Source organism: Caenorhabditis briggsae (assembly GCF_000004555.2).
Source record: "Caenorhabditis briggsae complete genome, chrX, whole genome shotgun sequence".
Lineage (NCBI taxonomy): Eukaryota > Metazoa > Nematoda > Chromadorea > Rhabditida > Rhabditidae > Caenorhabditis > Caenorhabditis briggsae.
The window spans coordinates 18,211,353-18,234,874 of record NC_013491.2 but is presented as its reverse complement, the minus strand read 5'-3'; the positions used below and the strand labels follow the sequence as shown (position 1 = coordinate 18,234,874).

The following is a 23,522-nucleotide window of genomic DNA, read 5'->3' as shown; positions in this document are numbered from 1 at the left end:
GAAACAGGAAGAAGAGAAGGAAGAGATGGAAAAAAGACCCCGAGAAATTGTTTCTTACCTTTTTTTGGGCCCTTTTGAGCAATACACATGCATTTTTCCATAAATGCAAAGAAGGGAGAGAGGAGAAGGAGGCGCATTTTTTGGAATTGAGGCGAATAAGACAAAACACATTCATCAGAGAAGGTATATTCATGACTTTATTATGGCAAAAGTTTTAGCAAGAAAAGGAGACCTGAGCAATAATAGGGATGTGAGCCCCATTGGTGTGGGGGAGGAATTCAGATTTACATGCTTCTAGACTGGAAAAATGCAACTCTTGGAATCAAAGAAGAGGGTGTCAACACACTTGAGAATTTGAAGTTTTTTTCAGAGTTCGGAATTTCTCCGAATCGGCATGTTCTATGAAATACTAAAAAAGGAGAAATTGATGTTGACAATATTCTACAAAAGCCAATTCGCTGCAGATTCGGCTTGAATGCATTTCAGAGCTAATTTTATATCAATTTTTGCAATCAACTAGAATTAATATAAAACTACTTCCTGGAAAACAAAGACAACTTGATTAAATTGGTGATATGAAAAAAAATCTTTTTGGATTATTAGGAATAAGGGTTTGCCAAAAAAAAGTAAATCTGGGCAATTTCTAGTAGCTACGTGCGCAAATAAGTTTTCAAGTTCTTGGAACTAATTTTTCTGTTGGTCCAGGGGACCTTCATGTTTTACCCTTATGAAAAGACGGATGCGGTCCTTTTGAAATAAAATCCGGCACGTACTTCCACATGAAAATTTGTGTGGAATCTATGAAGTAAACTCGATGAAAGTTCAAGAATTCAGATTTCGAAAATGCGCGGGCGGGGTTGTTGATCAAAATTCAAATTTGAAATTACAGGATAAGTGTGAACGGGATAAAAATTGTTTAACATTGAATGTGAAGTGAAATCAGAACAAATTTTCGATAATTGATAGTTTCCAAAAGATCGAACAAACTTCTCGAATTAGATAGAAAATATAAATTTTTATTCGGAAAATGACAAATTCGAATGGTTGAGATCGACACAAAAATAATCGGAGAATATATATCAAAATTTTAGAAAATTGGGAATTTCGCGGACTAGTCCGGAAAACTTTTTTTGAGAAATTTTGCTTTCAAAATGTAATTGATGGAATTTTCTGAAAAATCATCATGAGATTCCATTGAATTTCTCTCCAAAACCATCAAAGAAGCAGAAAATTTATTGGAACCAGCTAATATCGACGGAAAACAAAGATATTATTTCTAAACAAGTTAATTAAACTTTTTGTAACCATAGCTGGCAAATTTTGATTTTTCTGCAATAAAGTAATAAGCATTATTGGTGTTTTTTTTTGTAATTTTAACTTTATTGTGTATAATTTTTTGATTTTTTTGGTTTTGTAAAAATAAATTTAAACAGGCAACCCAAATTTTCAAAATTACTATCCATTCACCGTATCGTATATTTTGCGGGTATCCACATTTTTTTCAAATATTCGTTATTATTCGAAAAATATGGTTTAAACCAATGAAAACAGTTTTTCTTTTTTTTGAGTTTCTCAATTTTTTTCATTTATTATCTGATTTTCTCAGGCAGTGTTTTCTATTTATTGTTTTTTCTTTTGCCCGATCTTATCTCCTCTCCCTACAACACAATTATACGGCATTCTTGTCTTCCTTTACGAAAAAGAGGAGACTATATTGATTCTTCCTCCAATCGCTTTCCAGTGACGTCATTATTTTTCCAACCTGTCAGCTTCAACTATGAACAATGTGATTTTCAACCTCAGTTCCTGCTCTCCCATCGCGTCGATGCCTTCTTCTTCGAGTCAACTGTTGCTTTCCTCCTTCTCCATCCCAGAACAACTGATGTGGCGGCCGCAACTTATCGTGGTGGTGTTTGCGGACTTGCCAGTATTTCCCCAGTAAACCACGCGTTTTACTCCTTTACTTTTTATTTATTTTCTATTTATTCAACAATGGATCTCGGAACATCGGAAATACGACAGCGAAAAGGGATAACAAAAATTGTCGAGGATTTCGATATATTCGAAAAAGTAGTGGAAAATGTGAAAGAGGAGAAAAAAGCGTCCTCTGGTGCAAGTGAGTTTTTTTCAATTAAAAAAATTGCAATATAAAAGATATTGAAAGCAACACGAACAATGTGATTTTTTCAGTTTCATTTGTGTGCTTCACCATCATTTTCTGTCTGTTTTGCACGGAAACATACACATTTTTGTTCCACAAAAAGTATGATTATCGGTTTGCGGTGGACACAGAGATGGATGAGTGAGTGACGACCTTCCCCCGTTTTTCCCGTAAATTGATTTTCTTCAGAATGCCTCTCCTCGATCTGGATATGGTTATCAACACGCCCTGCAACATAATGCAAGTAGCCAGTTCTTCCGACGAGTATTCCGGTGAAAATGGTCTTCTCCGGCAAACCATCCAGAAGAATCCAACTAGATTTGATTTCACTGACGAAGAGCAAATGTATTGGACTATTCTACGTCATGCACATGACCAATACAACAAAAGAGGACTTCGCGCGCTGGAAGAGGTATTTTTATTCAATTTTTTGCTGTTTGAAGAATGTTTTTGACAGTTGGAATATGTCGATGACGATATTGAAACCAATCTGGAGCATTTGGCAAATGAAAAGCAAGAAGAGGAGGCCGCTCATATAAAGGAACAAAGAATGAAAAATAAGAAGCAGCAACACCGGGGGAACGGACAGATTGTGAGTTAATCAGACATGTGGAAAGTTATCAAAAGTTATTTCAGATGTTCTTGGTTAGTAATGGAATGGGAATGTTCCAACTGGTGGCTGACAATGGTGGTGGGGATGGAGACGATGGAAAAGCGTGTCGTCTTCATGGAAAGTTCCGAGTTAGAAAAGGAAAAGAAGAGAAGATTATAATGTCCATCAGCAACCCGCTCATAATGTTCGACCATGGAGGTCCTCAACAGGGGAATATTTCTCATAGAATTGAAAAATTCAATTTTGGACCAAGAATCCCTGGATTGGTGACCCCACTTGCCGGTGCTGAGCACATCAGTGAATCTGGTGAGTTCGTTTCCTGAAATTCATGACTAATCCACATCGTGCAGGCCAAGACATATACCGCTACTTCATCAAAATTGTGCCAACCAAGATTTACGGATACTTCACATACACACTGGCATATCAGTACTCGGTTACATTCCTGGTAAGGAATTTCATAGAACCTAAAAAATGAAAGCGTATTGTTTTAAGAAGAAGCAATTGAAGGAGGGAGAGCACTCACATGGAGGAATTTTGTTTGAGTATGAGTTCACAGCAAACGTTATAGAAGTGCACAAGACTTCCACGTAAGTGAAAATTCGATAAATCTTTTGTAGTGTAGTACAGAATTCAAAAACTCTAGAAATCTGGAAGTTTTTTGAAGTAAAAAATCGAAAAAAGGAAGAAGAACTGAAATAACACAGTCAAAAGCGCATGGCAATAATATTTCTTTGCATTTCGATCTAAAAAAATTTTAAATCGCTTTTAAGACTCCTCTTTCTATTTCCCATTTCCATGAAACCGTTATTAGAAAGGCTGTTAAAATAGAAAAGCTTCCTGCAAAATGTCTTGTTCGAATTTAAAGATTATTGTTCATTTTCTGTGTGCAATATTCTAAAGTTCTAAACATTTCACAGAAATTCTTTGAAACATTCTTTTGCTCGAGAAATTTGCTCAATTACAGTTAAATGCTCAAATACAGTTTATAGGATTTCGTCAAAGCTTGAACTAGAATTTTTCGATAGCAGTTTTCGTAAAAAAAATGGCGGGAAAAATAGAAGGACATCTCTAATTGAAAGAATCCTGTGATAGAAGGGCCTTCTGGAAGTACATTGAAGCAATGGAATGTCCTTCGGATACGGTATTCTGAAATTGAATAAAAAATCTCATGGTGTCCGAAATTGCAAAAAGAAAAAATCGGAATTTTCTGAATTTCCAAGTTTCCAAAATTTCATAATTTTGGAATTTTTTTTTTTGGAATGTTTCAATTTACAAGAAATTGTTTCACACGTCTAATGTTTCAAAGCCGAAATTATAAACTCCCTATTAATTCAGCTGATTTTCGCGATCTTTGATTTAAGATCACATCAAAAACCATTAGACAAAAATCTATTTATTTTCGATTGATAAGAACCGGTTATCTCCATCAAAATTTCTCGAAAAACTTAGACATTATACTTTTTATCTTTTCAAGGTGATCTCAAAGACATAGACCAAAATGTGACTAAACCTCAAGTCGCAACCCTCTAACATCCTATTTCAGAACCCTCTTCTCCTATCTCATCCGCATTTGTTCGATCCTTGGAGGTGTCTACGCCACAAGCACTATTATCAACAACATTGTTCAATTCTTGTTATCCATGGTTTACACCGACAAGGATCAGTTCCATCATTTACGGAATTCTAGGGCAAGTCTCTCAACTGATTCCTCTCACTCTGCATTTGTGATGGATGCCAACATGCAAGTGCATTGATTTCCCCCCTCTTTCTTGTCATTCTGTCTCTTAGCCACGTCTAGAAAAGTTCCAAGAAAACGAGTGATTTTCCATTATTTTATCGATAACAATAGAATGATAACAAGCATTGTTTCTGATAACACTGTTTGTTCATCTCTTGGATAGTGTTGCAATTTCAATTTGCAATCGTCTTTTTCAACAAATTTTCAAACATTCTCCATGGGTTTCTTGTCATCTAAATGTATACATTAACTCATTGTGTCTCTGGTCATCTAAGTATCGATTTCGCTTTTTTTGATTTTTTTTATTTATAGCATTTTCATTTAGTTTTTCAAAGCTGTTGATTATATGTTACGGGATAAAAATAAATAATTTATTTATTTTCAGGATTTATTCATTTCGTCAATTAGAGAAGTTTCCCTCTTCTTTTTCATACTTCTTTATCTTATTTTCTCTATTAGCTTTCACTAATTTCTACGTTTTCAGATAACTTAGCAAAGATGAGTGAGGACAAAAAGCCACAAAATTTTTCGTGAGTTTTACGAATCATCAAGACTTCCTTGAAAACCGTTAATCGCAGTTATGTGCCAAAAATCATGAATGGAGGACTTGCGGGTATCATCGGAGTGTCGTGTGTCTTTCCGATCGACTTGGTTAAAACTCGGTTACAAAACCAGACAGTAGGAGCTGATGGAAAACTTCAATATACAGGAATGTAAGTAGCAGGAAATAAATTTGCAATTGAAAATATCGGTCAATAAGAGAAAAAAGTGCTTTCAATTGAGTATAGCCATTGGACCACGTTCAGGAGTCTAAAGCTCGGTTATCAAGTTTTCAATAACTTTAAAAATATTGAAGGGTGTTAAATAGGTTCAAAATGAAAACGTTGCATTCCCAGAGTTCTCTGAAAATACCAAAGTTTTCAGCTATTTGCCGGTTTTTGAAAGTCACCCCTTCTGCTTGTTTTGTACTGGAAACGTGAAAAAAAGTATCTTCCAGAATTTGGCAAATAGCTGAAAAACTAGAATTTTGCGAAAATTTCAAAATCTAAGTTTTCAAGCTAGGTTGGTTCTACACCCAAAGTTTTCAAAATTATCGGAATTCGAAACACGAGCACCAGGCATTTGAAAATAGTCAAAATGATCGGAAATCGAAAGAAAAACACGTTGTTGTAGTTCTCATTGACAGGTACTGTATATATTCTACATAAACCGACTTTCAGGTCGTAAAGCAATAATAAATGAAAATTTTCAGTGCTGACTGTGCGAAACAAACATGGAGAGCCGGCGGAGCATCAAGCTTCGCAAAATTCAAAGGGATGTACAGTGGCTCGGGAGTCAACATCCTTTTAATCACTCCAGAAAAAGCTATCAAACTGGTCGCCAACGACTTCTTCCGGCATAAACTTGCCAAAGAAGGAGAGAAACAGTTGCCAGTAGGGCGAGGAATGTTGGCAGGAGGATTGGCTGGGATGTTCCAAATCTCTGTGACCACACCAATGGAGTTGTTGAAGATTCAAATGCAAGATCAAGGCAGAACTCTGCGTTAGTTGTTTTTTATGTTCTCATCTCAATTTGAAGTTGTTTCAGAACCGGGCCAGAAGAAGTTATCAGCCACTGAATTGACAATGAAATTGGTGAAGGAAAACGGGATCGCCGGATTATACAAAGGACTCAGCTCAACACTGGCTCGTGATGTCACATTCTCCGTTATATACTTCCCATTATTCGCTTATCTCGATTCATTGGCTCCAAGAAAGTCCGACGGAAGTGGAGATGCAGTTTTCTATGGGTCATTTTTAGCTGGACTCACTTCTGGAGCTGCTTCATCTTTCTGTGTGACTCCATTGGATGGTAAGCCTGAACTATGTAAAAGATAAGAATAACACTTAAAATGTTCAGTTATCAAGACCAGAATGCAAACAATCAACAAGGGTGCCAATGAAGTTGTCTACAAGAATATCCCAGATGCATTTGTGTATGTGATCGATGTTTTGGTTTCTCTATACATTACTTTTTAGCACAATTCTCAAAAACGAAGGACCAAAAGCTCTATTCAAGGGTGCCGCTTGCCGTATGATGGTGATGGCTCCACTCTTCGGTATTGCTCAGACTGTGTACTACATTGGAGTTGCGGAGAAGATATTGGGAATCCAAAAAGCCGCTCATGTTTAGTTTAGATAGTGTTCCTAACTATCAAAATTTTTTTTCATTTTTATCGATTCGACGTTTATACCAAAATTAACTTTGTGACAGTCAATTGCCACATACCAAAACTCTAGTGACTTTTATTTTTTCTTGGCATTACTTTTATAATTTCTGGCATTATTTTTTTTCAATTGGCCAAACTTATGATTCCGATGTTCAGTATTCATAGAATTTATTCGTTCAATTTATTGTTTCAATATTTTTTTGCCATTTATGAAATTTCAAATGTCTGAATATCATTTAATAAAATTCAGGTTTTGATAATTTTGTTTTTTTCTTGTTTAGGAGAAATGCTTTGAAATGATGAATATATTTTTATTAGGTGACAATTCTGAAGCTCGTGGTTGCATGGGTGCTTGAAACAGAATTCGGCATTCTGAAAATTCCAAATTTTGAATGTTTTGGAATACAATTCCGACGGAAGTATACCCGAATTTTTTCGGAATCCAACCTATCTCTCATCGGAATTTTTGAAATTGTTTTTTTCTGAAATCAGAGCTTTTTGGATTCATTGTATGTTAAATGCACACGCTTGCGGTAGTCCAACAAAATTATTTTTCAAATTTGTTTTCGACTTCTTTGAAATCTGGAGATCGTCTACCAAGTGCCCAATCACTTTGAAAACTTCGGAGCGTTCAAAACAGACCTAGATTGAAAATTTTGCATTCACATAACTTTTTGAACGTTTCTAGTTTTTCACTTTTTTACCGATTTTTGAAGAACAGCTCCTTTTTTCTGGTTTTGTACTGGAAACGTAAAAAACATGTGTTTTCCGGAAATCGGCAAATAGCTGAAAAACTAGGGTTTTTTCAAAAAATGCTGTGAATGCAACGTTCAATCTAGGTCTGTTTTGAACCATCCAAAATTTTCATAGTGTTCGAACAGTTGACAGCCGACCTCTAGACTGCTGAAAATGGTCAAAATCAACTGAAAAACGCGTTTTGCATATATTTACTGTATGTGGTGAGAAATCACTATATAAAATACTATATGCTGGATTGAAACATTCTAGAAGAATCGGAATATTCCAATTTCTAAAACTCGGAAATTTTGAAACTTGGGATATTCGACATTGCTAAACATTTTTAAAAAGTAACTTTGAGTATTTCCTCTATTTCTTTTTTCATTCCGTCCCAATATTCCCTGCCAACAAACCAGTTCAAAAAGTGTACACATACCAATTCCTGGAACTCGTGAATTGTCTGTCACCCCCACTCGTCTAGACCATTTACAACATGCTTCTAATGTAGGTTAAACTAATATTGTGTGCGCTATCCATTCATCCCTGAACCCCATTCATCATTCCCTTATTCTTTTTATATGCATGCGTTACATCTTGCCCCCCTTCCTCCGATGTTCCTTACCATTTCATCTTCTATTTGAATTTGTGACAATTCAAAATCTTTCGTTGTTGTTCTTCCGAACGTTTGTGTTCGACCTCTCCTTCTCTCCCATGTTGAATTTAATTAAACAGATTCGACAGTCACCCTTGTGTCTCTTGTCTCGATGGTCTTGTGCCGTGCCGACAATTGGGAATGATTTGAACAAAGACATCAAGGTTCTTTTAAACAAATCGAGCTATCCAATTCGTCGATATGTCAAATTACGTAATTCGTTCGGATGTGACTTCCGCCCGGCGATGACGAGGAAAGAAAAAATTATGAATTAGCTTTCTCACTCCTCTCCGTTTTTAATCCCTGGAAACATTGAGTGTCCAATTAGTTATTCCGATGGATGAAACCTTAAAAACTGAAAAGGAAAAACCGAATAATTATCTGGATGCGTTTCCCTTTTTTTCAACGACAGCCAACCCAACCCATCATCAAATTGTTTGTCATAAAACTTGAACTTTGGGTGAAAGTGGTGAACAAGTGCCAGGAAAAAATTGGGAAGAAAATAGGAGAAAATAGATAGATGGACTAGTCTCCCTTTCGGAAGTGGGCGCTTTGCTGTGTTCTGATTTTAATGGTGACAGCTGGAAGAGAGAAGGACAATTTATTGTTCTCGATTTTTTTATTTTGAAGGAGAATATATTCATTTATCATTTTGTTGTTGTTGTAGATGGCAGCTTCTAAAATCATTCGAATTTTGCAATTTCGAAATTTTGATTCAGTTTGGTTTTGAATACAGTAACCCAAAACCTATGTTGCCTTAAAACAGTATTTTGTCTTAGAGAAGCTAACTCGAAGCGTCAAATTTGAGATTAATTCTCTCGATTCCTGTGAAAGATATAAAAAATTTGTCAACTGATAAAACGTTGGTGATTTTATGATAAAGAATTTACAAGTTGAACATGTTTTATATCTTTTACAGGAAGCGAAATAATCAAGCTCAGAAGACAGCTTGAGTGTGCTGCTATTACAGGAGATAGGGTCCATCAATCTTATGAATTTGGTATAAAAATTGACTTCCTATGTTTTTGGAGCCTTGATATATTTTGTAATTTTTTATTATGCATTTTCCTGTCTCGTTTTTTTTGTATTGGAAAATTTTCGAGTTTCTGATTCATACAAACCCATCGCAAAATTATTTTCCAATGACTTCAGATATAGTCAAGTTTTCACAGTTTGCATTTCTAACTTCATCGTTTTTTTCGTTTCCAAAAATTTGAAAAATCACAACCTACTCGAAAAAAGTCATGTCTTTACCTACATTTCTATTCAAGGACCGTGTGTCCTATTAGAAAAAACGACAAAATTGGAGTAGAAGTGGACAAGAATCGTCAAGAATTTTAACAATTTTAGACGAGGGAGGTCATCGAACAGATTTTTTTGTGTATCTTTCATGTTTTGGCATTGTCTTTTCCAGAATTTTTTTTGCCAAAATTCTTTTGGAAGTATACCATTTTCAAAGAACACTCCCAAACTATATTTTTTGGTTTCCCTTGGCATCTTGAACTATCGAACTTTAATCACATAATGAACCCTTTCTTCTTCCACCACTTCAAAGTACATGAATCACAATTTTTTATGCATGTTGCCTTGTCCTACATGTGACAACATTCTTTTTTTAACTATCCAGTTGTTATTTTCCCAGATCAATTGACGGTTTGGTGTCTCTTCTTGCCCGTGCGTGTGAGTGATCCACGAAATTCCATCACCCATCGTGTGTCTCCGCCTCCTTTTTTCTCCCTCTTCGGTTTTCTTGTATGGTTGGGGCGTGACCTACTGGTGACCTGAATAAGCCGACGACACCTCTCTTCTATTGGGATCCCAACTGTTTGGATCCACTTGAAACAGTGCGGTGTGGTGTGGTGCACCCTCTCATCTTCTTATTCATTCATTTACATAATGTTCCATTATCTCACATTGACCTTGACAGTTTTGGTGAGTCCAATTGTTTTTTGAGTTTTATAATAGGATTATCTGTTTTTTTTCCAGCTCACTTGTAATATTTATGCCGATCAAATAGATAATGGGTTACGAGGTGGGTAGAGAAAAACTATATCAACTGTTAATTAATTGTTTTCAGAAGATCCACTCATCAGATGTGGTAGCGAGAGTTTATCGATAAATTTTAAAACACAAGGAGCATTCGAAGGTCATGTGTATGTGAAAGGACATTATAGGTGAGGAAGTTGGCAAGAATGAAGCTAATCAGCTTTTTTAGGCATTGTAATGATAATCTGGGCACAAAAATCAATCGAGCATGTGTAGAAATACCGTAAATACTCTGATAGAAGCCCACCGTACAAGTACACTTTGAGCTAAATTATTTCGGTTCCTTTGAGAGATAACAAAAAGTAGTCAACTGATAGAATGGTTTTTCTAAAATTACCAAAATTTTATCAGTTGGCAAACTTTGTTATCTTATGAAGGCACCGAGATGATGGACCTCGAAATTCAGGTGTAGGGTGTACTAGAGTTAGTTCAAGTTAATCAAGTAAATTTTTTTCTGATTTTGGTCATTTTCTTGTCTTCTATTCGGTTTATCTTAAAGTTTTTCAATAGTATCTTGCTTTTTTAATCTTACAAACTTTTCATGGTTGGTTTGCCATCGTTTTATTTTAGAAACGTTCATATTTTTAAAGTGAGTTCCATTTCCAGTTAGCAGTTTTTTTAATTTCATCGCAAAACCACAACTACATATTACAGTATGAAACAATGTCGAACAGATGCAACTCTCGAACCGAACGTCAACCTGACCGTTTCATATTCCGCATGCGATGTCATCCGTCAACGATCGGTACGTTTTTTTTCATTGGTTGTTGTTTTTATTCGGTTCATCCCATTTTGAAATTATATTCACCTCCTTTTCTCTCTTCCGTACTCCCTATTCTAACAGCTACTTCGTTTTTTGATAGGAAAATTAACGTAAAAAGCGTGCGCGCGGGTCAAGGCAAACGCAGTAGCACGTAAGAAAAGAGTTTCTCGAATGGAAGGAATATCGGGGGCACCCGTGCGTTACAATGTGTTGTCATCGAGAGAAGGGGGTCTGGCCGAAAAAGTAATTAAAATCAGTGTGTGACATTGGCAAAAGAAGGTACTGGGGTACCTGTGAGAAAAACCAGGAGACTAGCAGCAACAGACAATTAAACCTAACCTCAAGAGTTGCCAATGAGGTGTGAAATAAGGAAATAAGGCGCAGAGGCGGCGGCTCAATCGAATTTGAAAGTATTGAAAGGTATTTGAACTGAGCATGGTAATACGCAATAACTAAACATGACCACGATTCTAATTATAATATCTTATTTGGTTTGAAATTTACAAATTAGATATACCGTAATTCTTCTGATAGAAGCCCACTCAAACCGTCAATTTTAAGCTCATTTATCTCGATTCCTGTGAAAGATATCAAAAAATTGTTAACTGATGAAACATTGATAATGATTCAATAATTAATTTATCTATTTTCAATATTTTGATCTTTCACAGAAATCGAGATAATTTTGCTTAAATTAGACGGATTTTGGGATCAAAAATTTGTCAACTCATAACGTTTTTATCAAAACATCACCAACATTTTTGTAGTTTGCAAATTTTTGATAGCTCATATGAACAGAGATAATTGAGCTCTAAAAGCAAGCATAATTTATTATTGGTTTTTCAGAGCAACCCAAAGGGAATCATGATGACTGCAACAGTAATTATATCGTTTCACCCAATGTTCATAACCAAAATTGACAAGTCTTACAAAGTTCAATGCTTTTACGCGGAATCTCAAAAAACTGTGACGCAGCAATTAAATGTGGAGTAAGTTTACTTTTACTATACCATTTTACTTCTAGTCTCACATCAAATTTCGCTTTCCGAAACTTTTTTATATGACTCGTTTTGAAAGAAAATGTTTTCCCCTTTTCCAGTATTGCCAAAGACCAAGAAAAGAAAATATTCGTGATGGTTGGCGATGAGGAGGGTGATACCGAGAATCAAACTTCAGGAGACCACAAGAAATTGCATAAATTGAATGAGTGGGTTACTGTAGTCGCAAAACTGTTTTATAACTTTTTAAATTCAGTCCTTCCACCGAAGAAAGGATAAACTACAATGTTCCACTGCCAGATTGCAAATATCGAGTTTTGAATGAAGCGAAAAGTGAAGAAGTGGCATTTGCAACAGTCGGACAAATCGTGTATCATGAGTGGTCGTGCGAGGCTCCTGGAAACAATCGTGAGTCACTCTTGAATTGTCATGAAGTCTGAATACTGTACTTTTAGAAACCTCTCCGTTTTGTGTCACGGTGCACTCTTGCAACGTGAAGGATGAGACGGGCAAAGAAGTGCAGATTTTTGACGAAAACGGTTGCGCCGTTGACAAGTACTTAATTAACAATTTGGAGTACAGAAGTGACCTGACCGGTGGTCAATTATCTCAGGTATGCATGATTTAGAGGCCACCTAGCAACTAAACGTGTTTTTTGGTAACCGAAAAAGTTTAACGTGTGCGGTTGCATGTGAGAAAGTAAAAATTGTTTTACATGGCAAAAAATTATTTTGATTCTCGTTATCAAAACTCCAAATCATTTTTAGTTGATTTTCTGAATTTTTAAGAGTCTGTAGGTCTGCTGTAGAGTTTTCAGTTACTTGAAAAATTTCGGAGGGTGTTACCAGACCTAGATTAAAAACTTTGCCTTCACAGAGTTTTTGGAATATTTGTAGTTTTTCAGATTTCAGGAATACGCCTGCTTTTTTAGACTTTTAGTATAAAAACGTTACAAATAGGGACGATTTTCAGGAAACGACAAATAGCTATAAAACTATGACTTTTCAAAAAACATTTGAATGCAAAGTTTCCAATCTAGGTGTGTTTCACACCCTCCAAAAATTTTCAAAGTGGAGAACGTGACCACCGAGCTGCAGACTTCTAAAAATGCCAAAAACTCACCGAAAAATGCGTTTTTTTTAAATTTTCATTGAACGGTACGGTATGTGCAAAAATGAGATGCCAATATTATTCGGATTTTTGTTATCAAAAAAGCAAACTTTATAAACTGTAACAACAACCCGTGAAAAAATACAGTAACCCAAATTTTTCTTTCAAAACAACTCTTTTTTCAGGTTTTCAAATTCGCGGACCAGCCCTCGGTGTTTTTCCAATGTAAAATACGTCTTGGGTTGAAAGACGAAGATGGATCGTGTACACGTTCCTCGGATCATTGCCCGGTGACTCTTCGTGGAAAACGTTCCACTAGCACCGGGGACAACGATTTCGATGTGATCTCTCAAACCATGACAATTCTGGATATAAATGAGCCAACTTGTAAGATTCTGAGAGTTTATTAAAAAAAGTTGCATATTTTTCAGCATCTCCCCAAAAAAAGAACACCGAACTGCAATTTTCCAAATTATTCGTCTCATCAGATGTTTGCGTATCTCCAACGACTGCATCAGGAATCGTCGTATTTGTTTCATCTCTTCTTCTCGTCTGCCTTATCTCCTCTTTCTTATTATGCTTCCGACATCAAACTGTAAAAGTCAAACTTGCTCCATAAACCCTGCATGATTCTTTCAAAACTTTATAAATTAGAAATGAAGATATTATTTCTGTGAAACAAAAATCTCCACGTCCACATGGCTCTTATTTTTTTCTGCCTCTCTTTCAGCCCAAATGAAGTTCTTTCTAACTTTTCCTTCTTTCGTTGTTGTTATTTTCAGTGTTCCGTTTTTTTCGTAGATTTAATTTCATCAAATTGACATTCCACTCCACTTTCTGAGAAAAAAACAAAAGCGAAAAAACAGATACACGTTACAAGATAGCTCCAGAAGTTTCTAATGGAATGGCAACTATTGGAATGTGAATCCGATCTAATTTGTGCATCCAATCTGACTCCTCACGTCTTCTTCTATCCATTTATAACACATTGACCTCTATCTCAGCTCCCCAATTCCTTCTCCTCCCTCCTCCGTCGAAGCAGAAGCTCGTCTCAATTAGGCGTGATTCTGTTCATTCTCCCAAGGAAGTTAGTATAGGCCTAAACGTTATTTTTGCGGAAGGAATTCTCAAGCTCTGATTCCTTCTTCCCCGTTTCCTTTGCTTCTCAAGTTACATTGATGCGCCGGTCGCCCAAAATTTGTGTTACACAGCGCTGTTTTTAAAAGAATTGATGAACTCTTTCCTCGGCAAGATATTGAACTGCTAATTTACTATTTCGTCTCAAGTGTTCTCCTGAATACTCCTGAATGTAGTGTGACTGACATCAAGAAGGCTCTCATTGTTGCTTCTTCAGATGCTTGACTAGTACGGCTTGAGAGCTAAAATAGATTTGCGGCGTTTTGGTTATTCATGTTTGGGTAATGGAATCAAAAAGTTTTCGGAATTTTCAAAAGAGATGTGAAAAGCAGTTATGAATGAAATTTCGTCTCTTCGTTTTTCCTATGCATCTCTCTTCGAGGAGCACTGATGTTTTTGTCATTTTTCTGACATCTTCAACTTTATACACAAAAATGAGGCAAAACTATTTTATGCATACATACGCATTTGTTATTTTATAGCTTGTTTTTCACTGGTAAAGCGATGAAATTGGTTTTGGGATGCCTTCTTGTTCCATATCCAATTAGACAGACACGTTTTATTGTTTCATACTTTTCCTATCCCTTATGTGCACTTTTAAATTGTTTAGACAGCGATGTCCCAGTTTCGATGTCCTGTCATCCAGAGATATGCTTTTACAGAATTTCGACAGAGCACTTCCAAAGTTTAAAACAATAAATCAGTGCTAATACCGTTTTTTGGAAATTTATTTTAAACCATATTTTTGCGGTCACAACTTCAGAAATTTCGAATCTTCAAAGATAATTACATTAGAGGTACCGGCCCATAAGATGTACGAAAACATTTTGTTAACTTTCAGCCATTTTAACCATTTTCAAGAGTATGGAGCTCGACTTTCAAGTTTCTGATCAGTTTGAAAATGACGGAAGGTGTAAAACGTACCTAGATTGAAAACTTTGCATTCACAGAACTTCTATGAAATCCCTGGTTTTTCACGTACCTGTAAAGTTACAGGCCGGGCCTCAAGACATTTTTAAGCAGAATTTTGAGCTATTACTAACTAACATAACTGTTTTCCATCTTTTTTTTGCTTTTGGCTGTCTTTGCCTGTTATATTTTTCTAGGCGTTCAAAATTTTTGATCACATCAAAAAAACGGATTACACTTTTTACAAAAATCATTTTTCTATCAAGAACCGGGTCTTTGAAAATTGGAATACAGCCCGGCTCATCCCGTCCCGGCCTGTTTCTAGTACGGTTTTTCTGCTAGTTGTCGATTTCTGAAAGAAACTTGTTTCATTATGTTTTCAGTGCAAAACGGGCCAAAAAGAGTGTATTCCAGAAATCGACCAATAGCTAAAAGACTAATAAATTTCAAAAAATTCTGTGAATGCAAATTGATCCATCTAGGTCTGTTTCACACCCTCCAAAATTTTGAAAGTGATCGGAAACTCAATAGCAGAGCTCTAGAGTCTTGAAAATTAACAAAGCGGCTATAAATAAACTGAAAAACACGTTTCTGGATATAACATGAACTGGTACCGTAGATAAACTCAAAATAGACGGTTTGGGTGTTTACGGTATCTCATTAACAATGTGTTAATCTATGTTCAACGATTCTGTTGTTTTTTTTCTGTACATAACCCTTCCCCATGATTGACTACTTTCTGAGTTGTACATGATACATATTTGTCAAAAAGTAAGCTACAGAAAAACTCCTATTTTAACTTTCAACTCCCATCCTAACTGCGAACAAGATGATAAACTGCTGGACTTGCCATCACGAAAAGCTCCCTTTCTCCTCCCCTCTCTTCTTCCGTTTTTTTTTGCTGCTAAGAAATGATGACTGGCGATCATTTCCGTTGATGAATTGCCTTTCCTAAGGGAATCATCGAATGTGTATGATGACTCGCATTTTGCATAAATTTGCCGTCTTCCCTCTTGCTTCGTTCCCCTGCCGTTGCTGATTTAAGACTTTACTTATGTAGGATTTGAGAAAGTTAAAAGTCAAGTATGTTTCCTTTTTTCTGTTTCGAGAACAACAACCGTGACAAAAGAGAGAAGTCTCCCCGTTTACGCACGAGAGCTAATCCCTTCCCTTCTGTCAGGAAACGGAGCAAAAATCTAGCCTAATTACTTCTCATCACAATGCAACTGCTCATTATAAATTAAGAAACATGTTGAGAAGAAGAAGAAGAAGTGATGGAGCAACCCGCGAAAGCCGGAACGCCATCTGTTTTCGCATTTGCTTGTGTTCCAAGTGGTTGATAATAAACTGTGTTGATTTGAAGGGTTTCCTCTAAGCTTTACTGTTTGATTTGATCTTGTCGAATCTTAAATTTTTAATCCTATTTGCTGAATAAACGTAATATCTATGAAGCCAAAGTTGTTTTTCAGATTATCAAATGCAATGTGAGCTCAGCTTTTTTCACTTTGACATAATATTCCGACAGAGAAAATGAATCCCAAAAGTTATTCATTTCTGCTATTCTTCCTATGCGCTCAGAACTTTACTACAGCTTGTCCAGTTGGATGTTCATGTAATGGTAAGAGTCTTAAAATTTAGGCTGAAAATTCTCAACTTTTTATTTCAGGTTCTTCTATTACTTGTACGTCTCTTTCAAAACCAGAATTCGATCTGCTAACTGCTACATTAAAAGAAGCACCGTACAATGAAACAACAGAACTGCACCTTTCGGCTGTGTCCGAATTCTTATTTACTTCACTTCCAGACATGCTCAAGTTGAAGTTGGTTTCGGTTTATATCAAAACTATATTTTAAAACATTTTTTTCAGTGTCTTGAAAATACAAGCATCGCCTGGAGACAGCGAGTGGTTCTTAAGAAGACATCAGTTTTCCGAACTTCAAACTTTACACTTCACAAAGTGTGATCTCAAGGTAACCGGAGACATCCGTTTGTGTTTTTGATTCTTCAGATTTTTAATCTGTTACAGACTTTCCCAAAAGCTCTGATGTCTCTAACTTCATTGACCGAATTGGATCTCAGTGACAACAAACTTGAAAATCTTGGAGCCGATTCTATTCATATAAGGAGCATACAGAAAATTATTTTGAGAAACAATGAAATCAAGATCATCGGGGTACATGTTTTCCGTTACATGCCAACGCTGAAAGTTTTGGATTTGACTGGAAATAATATGTCTAGACTTGTGGTAAGTGAAATAATAGTTTTTATTTTTCAAGAGTTTCATTTCAGACCAGTGATTTTACATCTGCGGTTTCCCTCAAAGAACTTATTCTCCGTAACAACAAAATTGAACTGATAGAAACGGACACAACTGATCCTTTGCAGCAATTAGAAACGTTGGACCTCAGTGGCAATTTACTGAGTGAAGTCCGATTAGAAGCTCAGCAAAATTTTCGGCATCTCTTTTCTTTGAATTTGAGTTCAAACTCGCTTCATGTAATCAGACAAGGATTTTTACAACTACCAGACCTACAAGTTCTCCAATTAGATAACTGTGAAATGTCAGTAGTTGAAGCAGGAGCGTTTGTCAGTCTACCCAGACTGCATTCAATGGATATCAAGAATAATCCAAACTTGGCATACTTTTCACCTAATGCGTTTGGGAACAGTACAGCTTTCTATCGGTACGTTTGAATATTTTGAAAAAATAAATCTCAATCGTTTCAGGCTCAATATTCAAAAAACTGGGTTCAAACGAATCCCGCTGACAATCCTGGAGAAGGTCAGTCAGTTGTACATAAAGGACACAGCTCTGGATTGCTCTTGCACTTCTCGTGATATGAAGGACTTTGGAGCAGTGACAATTATAGACTGGAATGACGCAACATGCAGGACCAAGATGGGTGCTGTTCAAAAGTAATTTAAGTTTTTCGATTGACTTTTAAACTGATATTTTCAGGCTTTCACATCTGGAGAAGTCCGAAGAACCATGTCGGGACAATCTCTTAACTCCCTTTGGTGTGAAACAGACTGCAATTGTCGGTCAGGCCTACAGAATCTACTGTGCTAACGATGGAACAAATTCCAATCTTTTCTGGGTGTCTCCTAACAAAACGACAACGGAAGCAAAACAACCGGATCTGAGAAAATCGGCAGTGAAGAAAACTGACTACTTCACAACAACTCTACTGGACCCGTCTTATTCAAAAAATCACGAAGAGCGTGTTCATATTTCCACGGAATACTACGGTTTCGATGTTGTTCTAGAATCTGATGCAGGGTACTATGAATGCGTCTCTAAGAGTGATATGAAGACGTTGTTAACAAGGAAAATCGAGCTGACTGTGCTTCGACCAGAGATATATCTTAATGCGTCATATGTCGCCACCACATCTGTTCATTTGAGTTGGAATAAAAATCTCAAAATTGAAGCTGTCGATCGGTAGTCAATATTTCTTCAGATTCAAATAAAAATTGGGTATTTTTAGGGTGGCTCTCCGAATAACGGCTTCAAGTGAGAGAATGTTCAAGCGCCAAGTGCAACTATCTTTGTACAACATGTTCCGAAGTTATAACTTAGTCAATTTATCAGCTGATAAGGAGTATGAAATTTGCCTAGAATGGTATCTGACTGACAGCGAGACCATGATCTACAAATCTTGTATCACACAAAAAACAAGACCCTTCAAAACAGTCATGCAGAGTTTGAATGCAAAGTTGGCTATAGGATTACTGTGAGTATGAATTTAAAGACTAAATTTCGAAATCTCGATTTACAGAGTAATCATGATCATTGTGGTAGTGTTCTGTTGTGATACATGCATCCATCAGAAATATGCTTATTTCTCTCGAATGAAGAAGCAAGCGAAAATGCAACAATCTATCTCGGGGCAATCAATGCTAACACAATCGTCATCGGCAGACGCTACCACATATGAAAACTTTCAACTAAGTGTAACTTCCGCTTCCGAACGACCTCTCATCTGATTCTGGTCATCCATTTTTATGATTCTCTATTTTGAACGGGTTCTTGTAAATGAATAACTTTCTAAACTGATGTTTTGTTTTCAATTTTCATTTATTTACAATTTCCTTTACAAAATATACACTTCGGCACATTTCAATTCAAATCAAAGTCCATAGAGGAACTAGAACGGTAAGAGAGATACCTTTGAAAACACACAATTACTTAGAGAAATGAAGCATTGGAAAAATTGCAGTCATTTCCAACAGCAAAATAGAGGCTATGCTTGTCTTGTCTCAAATCCGCGTACATACGATGAGACATTGGCAAAGATGTGGTCGACGGACGTTTAAAGTCCCAGATGAAAATATATTCCTTCCGATGGCCTTTGATCAATTGTTGCTCGGTGAGCTCATTGAGTTTTCCCATTGAAGCCAGAGCTCTCCCAATTGGATCCTGAGGCTTCACAATCAGCTCGGGCTCCTCTTTCTCTGAATCCTCCCAAAGGTTGTGAACGGCAATATTGACGAGTTGCTTGATGGCAGCTTGAACTTCGGACTCTGATGGATGTGGTGGATGCATCTTCTCTTTCTGAAAAAAAAAACTAATTATTAGCATACAGTTCCATTCGTAATCAAATACTCACCGCATTCTGGACGAGTTGAATCAAGTGAACCTTCATATTATGAATCATTTCCACTTGACTACAGTACCTAGCAATCTCATCGTACTCCGAAGCAGACTTGTTCATTGTTGCTGAAGCTAGAACTTTTGCGATTTTGACGTTTTGCTTCTGCTTCTCCTCCGAAACCCCATAACTGCTTTGAATTTCGGTGAGACGTTCCAAAGTGGCAGCGAAGATTGATGGTTTCATCCATTCACGAACTTGATCTAATGTTGCAGCGTTAAAAAGCTCGAAAATCTGCAAAAAAAAAGATTTGAGATAATCGTAGCAACGATACCCATACCTCTTCAGCGATTTTAGTATCGTTAAAAATACGAGCTTGGCTTGCCACTGGAATAGGTTGCGCCGCCTCCCAGCTTCTGATCCAAACATTGTTAGGAATCAACATTCTCTCAGAAATCGAATCGGTTGCCTCATCGTAATCCTTTGGTGAGTGCCATCTCAAGAAATCGGCAAATACCGAATCTGGGTTGGCAGCTTTGAAACTTTGCATGTCACTCTTCACCAATTCCATCTGGAGATTCACGCGTTCCTCCTCATCAAGACTGAACAAGTGCTCATTGCGAGCGTCTATCATCTCATCGGTAAGTGGACACGAATCTTGAGTGATTGGAATGTACATGGGTTGTGAGGAATTGCCGACAAGGTTCATGCCAGCCAATTTCAGACGACCTTCATTGTTAGGCTCCAGGGTGGTATCAGCGTTGAAGGAGTCGTTGGCATCGAAAAACTCATCACTAGTGTTGCTAGCACTATGAGCAGAGTCGAACATTTTATGCCGCTTCTGACGGGCATCAATGCACATTTGTAGCATTTGCATCTTTTGAGAAAATGCACATTGCAGATGATCGATTCCATTGTTAACGTATCTGAAAATTTTAAAAGAATTGTTCTGGAAAGATTTCGCAATCACTTACTCAACAGTCTCCATTTTCTCATACTTCTTGCGAAGAGCCAACAAAAACTCAATCCACAACTGTGGTTCTGCTCTTGGTTGATCTTTCAAGAAGACTCTCGCGTTTGCCAGAGCCACGGACAATCTCCAACTCGTCGTACGCTTTTTTGCGCATTTATATGGAGCCAGGAATGAGTTTACCATTTTTGGATCTTTGTAGTTGAAGAGAGTATCTAGCTTCACATTGTTCACAAGGTCCTCCTCCGAATATTGTTCTCCCGACATGCTGGCAGCATTCAGAAGGTTGAGCTCGTGCGACAAAACCTCGTGTTCACCTTGGTTGTTGAAAATGTATTCGACCCATGAGCGCATTAGAGCCTGAAATTGTGAATTTATAATGACTGTTAAGAGACAGTAGGTTTACCGGCGACATGGGTCCATTTGTTCCATCGTCATCAATTTCTCCATGTTTTCCGATCTTCACTTCTGAAGCTGAGTTGACTGTAAGCTTCTGGAAAGCATTTGGAAGATCCTTTTGGGTGAAGTGCTTGCCCAGAATTGCTGCGCAATTGAGGTCCGAGCGAATCGCTTTTCTGGTATCTTCTTTGTAAACTCCAAGGATTTCATCTGCAATTATTTTTATGCTCAATTTTTTAACTTCTGTGATTTACCGAAAACTCCCAATAATGAACTCTTTGTCGATTTTATTTTGACACTCCAGTGGTTGGCATAATTGATATCAAAGTCCGAATGGCCACGATTCTCAGTCAACGAGTTCTCGCGGAAGAAACGCCAAGTGGCCGCAACTTCGAGTGTGTCGCTGGAAAAAGAAATTTTTGCTCGAGTTATTTTAGAAATCACTTACAATGGCAAACTGGCGGACGGCCCAGTGGCAAGAACTCCAAAACTGTCAACGGTATGATTTCGAAGGTAGTCATTTTGTTTCAACGGGACGACATGGGTGAATCTCGAGCTCATGCGAACTTCCTCGTGAAACGCCGATATGGTTGTTCCCAAGTTCTCCTTGAACATATTGAGGAGGTCGTGCATTGTACAGTGTCTATTGTTGATATTGCGAAGAACGACTGATGAGAACTTGTATGAAGAGTTGCCATCCGACGCATATCCAGCAATCATGTCCAGCGTTTCATCTTTGATGTAACAGAACACTGGAACCTCACATCTACACGAGTGCATCACAGTTCTAATGTTTCCCATCACTGTGTTCACTTGGTTTTCATCGGTAAGTCGGCATGTCGGATCGTTTGGTGAGACAATGATGCATTCGCGGATTCCGAACTGGAAAAAATCGATAATTTGTTTTTCCATTTGAAAATAGTATTACTACCTTTAACACAAAACTGTCAGTACACTCAAATCCATGTTTAGTATTGGCGATTTCTTCAGCGACAGTGAATGGAGCAAAATAGGAATCTTCAGTTTCATCGTCGGTGACTTCTGGAGCAGTTTGGGGCAGTGTGTGCTCCGGATTCAGTGGCTGCAAGAGGATTTATTAGTTTTTTCGATAGAAAAATATAAATAACTCACCACGGGTTGCATAAGATCAATGCGGAGCTTATTTTCTCCAATAGAAACCACATTAGTGTCCGTGACAACCATCCGATACTTGATATCATCCTGAAAAAACACATAAATAAGAATCAGCGACTCGAAAATCAATAACTCACCGCTAAACACGGTCGGCGACCGGCAAACTCGTATTTCTGAATGATTCCTTCGAACGCCGCACCAAAATGCTCCATCTCAGTGACGATTGTGAAGTCGTTGATCTCGAAAACTGTGTTTTCCTCCATTTCTGCGACTGCAAACGACCGGAAATGAAGCAAGGATGGAAATGAATAAAGGAAAAACGAGTGACTCGTGAGGACAAAAGGGTCGAATTCAATGGGGCGCACTTGCAGAGACCGCGCGCGCACACAGGCAGAGGAGGGGTGCGCGTGACGTGGAGATCGTTTGAGGTGTTTTAAGGGAGAGGTCAAAAATAGATCGTATTGGTAGGGTCCGGAAAATTCTTGATTTTTAGGAGAACAGTGAGAAGAAAAAAGAGTAGTTGTGTTTTTGTTTGTAGATGAAAACACGAGACAGGAAATGTGTTATTGCCCGTCTAGCATGTCAAAAAAAATGACATTCTGTTGTTTTTGTCTACGACTTGACATTGATAAAACCTTTATTCAAGCACTCATCAATAATATAATCTCATCAGAAAAAGAATATTAATGAAAGTATGCAGGTATGTGAGTGTGCAAAGCCGCAAATCAAAAATATCTACAAGTAGTTTTATACAATTTTTAGTCATCGTCATCCTCATCGGTTGGAACGAAAATCTCATTTTCTTCCAAATACGACGCTCCTTTATGTGCAATCAACCCTCCGATGTAAAGAGAGCTGGCGGATACGAAAATAAGCTGAAAAATGATATAAATTGTGTTTCAGCGCGTGACGGTTACCTTTAACACACCAGCCTTATTCGTGAACGGTCTTTGGCCAACACTCCCGGGAGCAGCAGCAGTCACGCTCACTCCTGTTTGATTTGGTATATTCTTGATGGCATAATCGAGAAAGGCTTTGAATACGCTTTGAAAATTCGAAAGCTTGGTGGTAGCCATGGAAAATTGACCCTGAAATTTAAAGAAAGTTCTGCAAGATTGTTGCAAAAAAGGAAGAAAGGGAAAGTTGCAAAGTATAAAAAGGAAATATTTTACTGATAACAACATTCATCTTATCATAAGGTTTGTGCAATGCTTTGAAACGAGAAAAAATTCGCTGTCATTTTTTTTGTGGTCCCCTCGAGGGACTACTTCCGGGTCGCCTATTCTCTATCGATTTCTCCTTCTCTCTCTTTCTCTCTATTCTGACGTTTCTTATAATTTATCCTTTTC

At 37.3% G+C, this 23,522-nt stretch overlaps 6 protein-coding genes across 6 annotated transcripts; 4 read left to right on the top strand and 2 right to left on the bottom strand.

Annotated features, from left to right (window-relative positions):
* Positions 1–1,992: 1,992 nt before the first annotated feature.
* Positions 1,993–4,531, top strand: CBG07646 (the record flags this gene model as incomplete). Its single annotated transcript, XM_002645847.1, has 8 exons — positions 1,993–2,116; positions 2,191–2,302; positions 2,351–2,573; positions 2,619–2,753; positions 2,798–3,080; positions 3,125–3,222; positions 3,270–3,364; positions 4,321–4,531. The coding sequence occupies 8 exons, from the start codon at positions 1,993–1,995 to the stop codon at positions 4,529–4,531; spliced, it is 1,281 nt and encodes a 426-aa protein (XP_002645893.1).
* A 482-nt stretch (positions 4,532–5,013) lies between these two features.
* CBG07647 lies at positions 5,014–6,687 on the top strand (the record flags this gene model as incomplete). The annotated part of the gene is made up of 6 exons (XM_002645848.2): positions 5,014–5,045; positions 5,094–5,228; positions 5,768–6,057; positions 6,103–6,366; positions 6,415–6,490; positions 6,534–6,687. 6 exons carry the CDS (start codon positions 5,014–5,016, stop codon positions 6,685–6,687), a joined length of 951 nt encoding a protein of 316 aa, XP_002645894.2.
* Positions 6,688–10,010: 3,323 nt separating this feature from the next.
* Positions 10,011–13,650, top strand: CBG07648 (the record flags this gene model as incomplete). The annotated part of the gene is made up of 10 exons (XM_002645849.1): positions 10,011–10,046; positions 10,101–10,146; positions 10,192–10,288; positions 10,815–10,905; positions 11,770–11,912; positions 12,023–12,130; positions 12,178–12,329; positions 12,377–12,534; positions 13,217–13,418; positions 13,463–13,650. 10 exons carry the CDS (start codon positions 10,011–10,013, stop codon positions 13,648–13,650), a joined length of 1,221 nt encoding a protein of 406 aa, XP_002645895.1.
* A 2,957-nt stretch (positions 13,651–16,607) lies between these two features.
* Positions 16,608–19,065, top strand: CBG07649 (the record flags this gene model as incomplete). The annotated part of the gene is made up of 9 exons (XM_002645850.1): positions 16,608–16,695; positions 16,744–16,897; positions 16,946–17,048; positions 17,105–17,323; positions 17,368–17,762; positions 17,806–17,994; positions 18,038–18,520; positions 18,567–18,812; positions 18,858–19,065. 9 exons carry the CDS (start codon positions 16,608–16,610, stop codon positions 19,063–19,065), a joined length of 2,085 nt encoding a protein of 694 aa, XP_002645896.1.
* A 202-nt stretch (positions 19,066–19,267) lies between these two features.
* Cbr-rbg-1 lies at positions 19,268–22,436 on the bottom strand (the record flags this gene model as incomplete). Its single annotated transcript, XM_045240494.1, is given in 10 exon segments — positions 19,268–19,633; positions 19,689–19,964; positions 20,011–20,596; positions 20,645–21,000; positions 21,047–21,282; positions 21,294–21,442; positions 21,488–21,921; positions 21,971–22,120; positions 22,171–22,260; positions 22,311–22,436. 10 exon segments carry the CDS (start codon positions 22,434–22,436, stop codon positions 19,268–19,270), a joined length of 2,769 nt encoding a protein of 922 aa, XP_045093479.1.
* Positions 22,437–22,931: 495 nt separating this feature from the next.
* Positions 22,932–23,249, bottom strand: Cbr-tag-299 (the record flags this gene model as incomplete). Its single annotated transcript, XM_002645852.1, has 2 exons — positions 22,932–23,048; positions 23,091–23,249. The coding sequence occupies 2 exons, from the start codon at positions 23,247–23,249 to the stop codon at positions 22,932–22,934; spliced, it is 276 nt and encodes a 91-aa protein (XP_002645898.1).
* Positions 23,250–23,522: the final 273 nt, after the last annotated feature.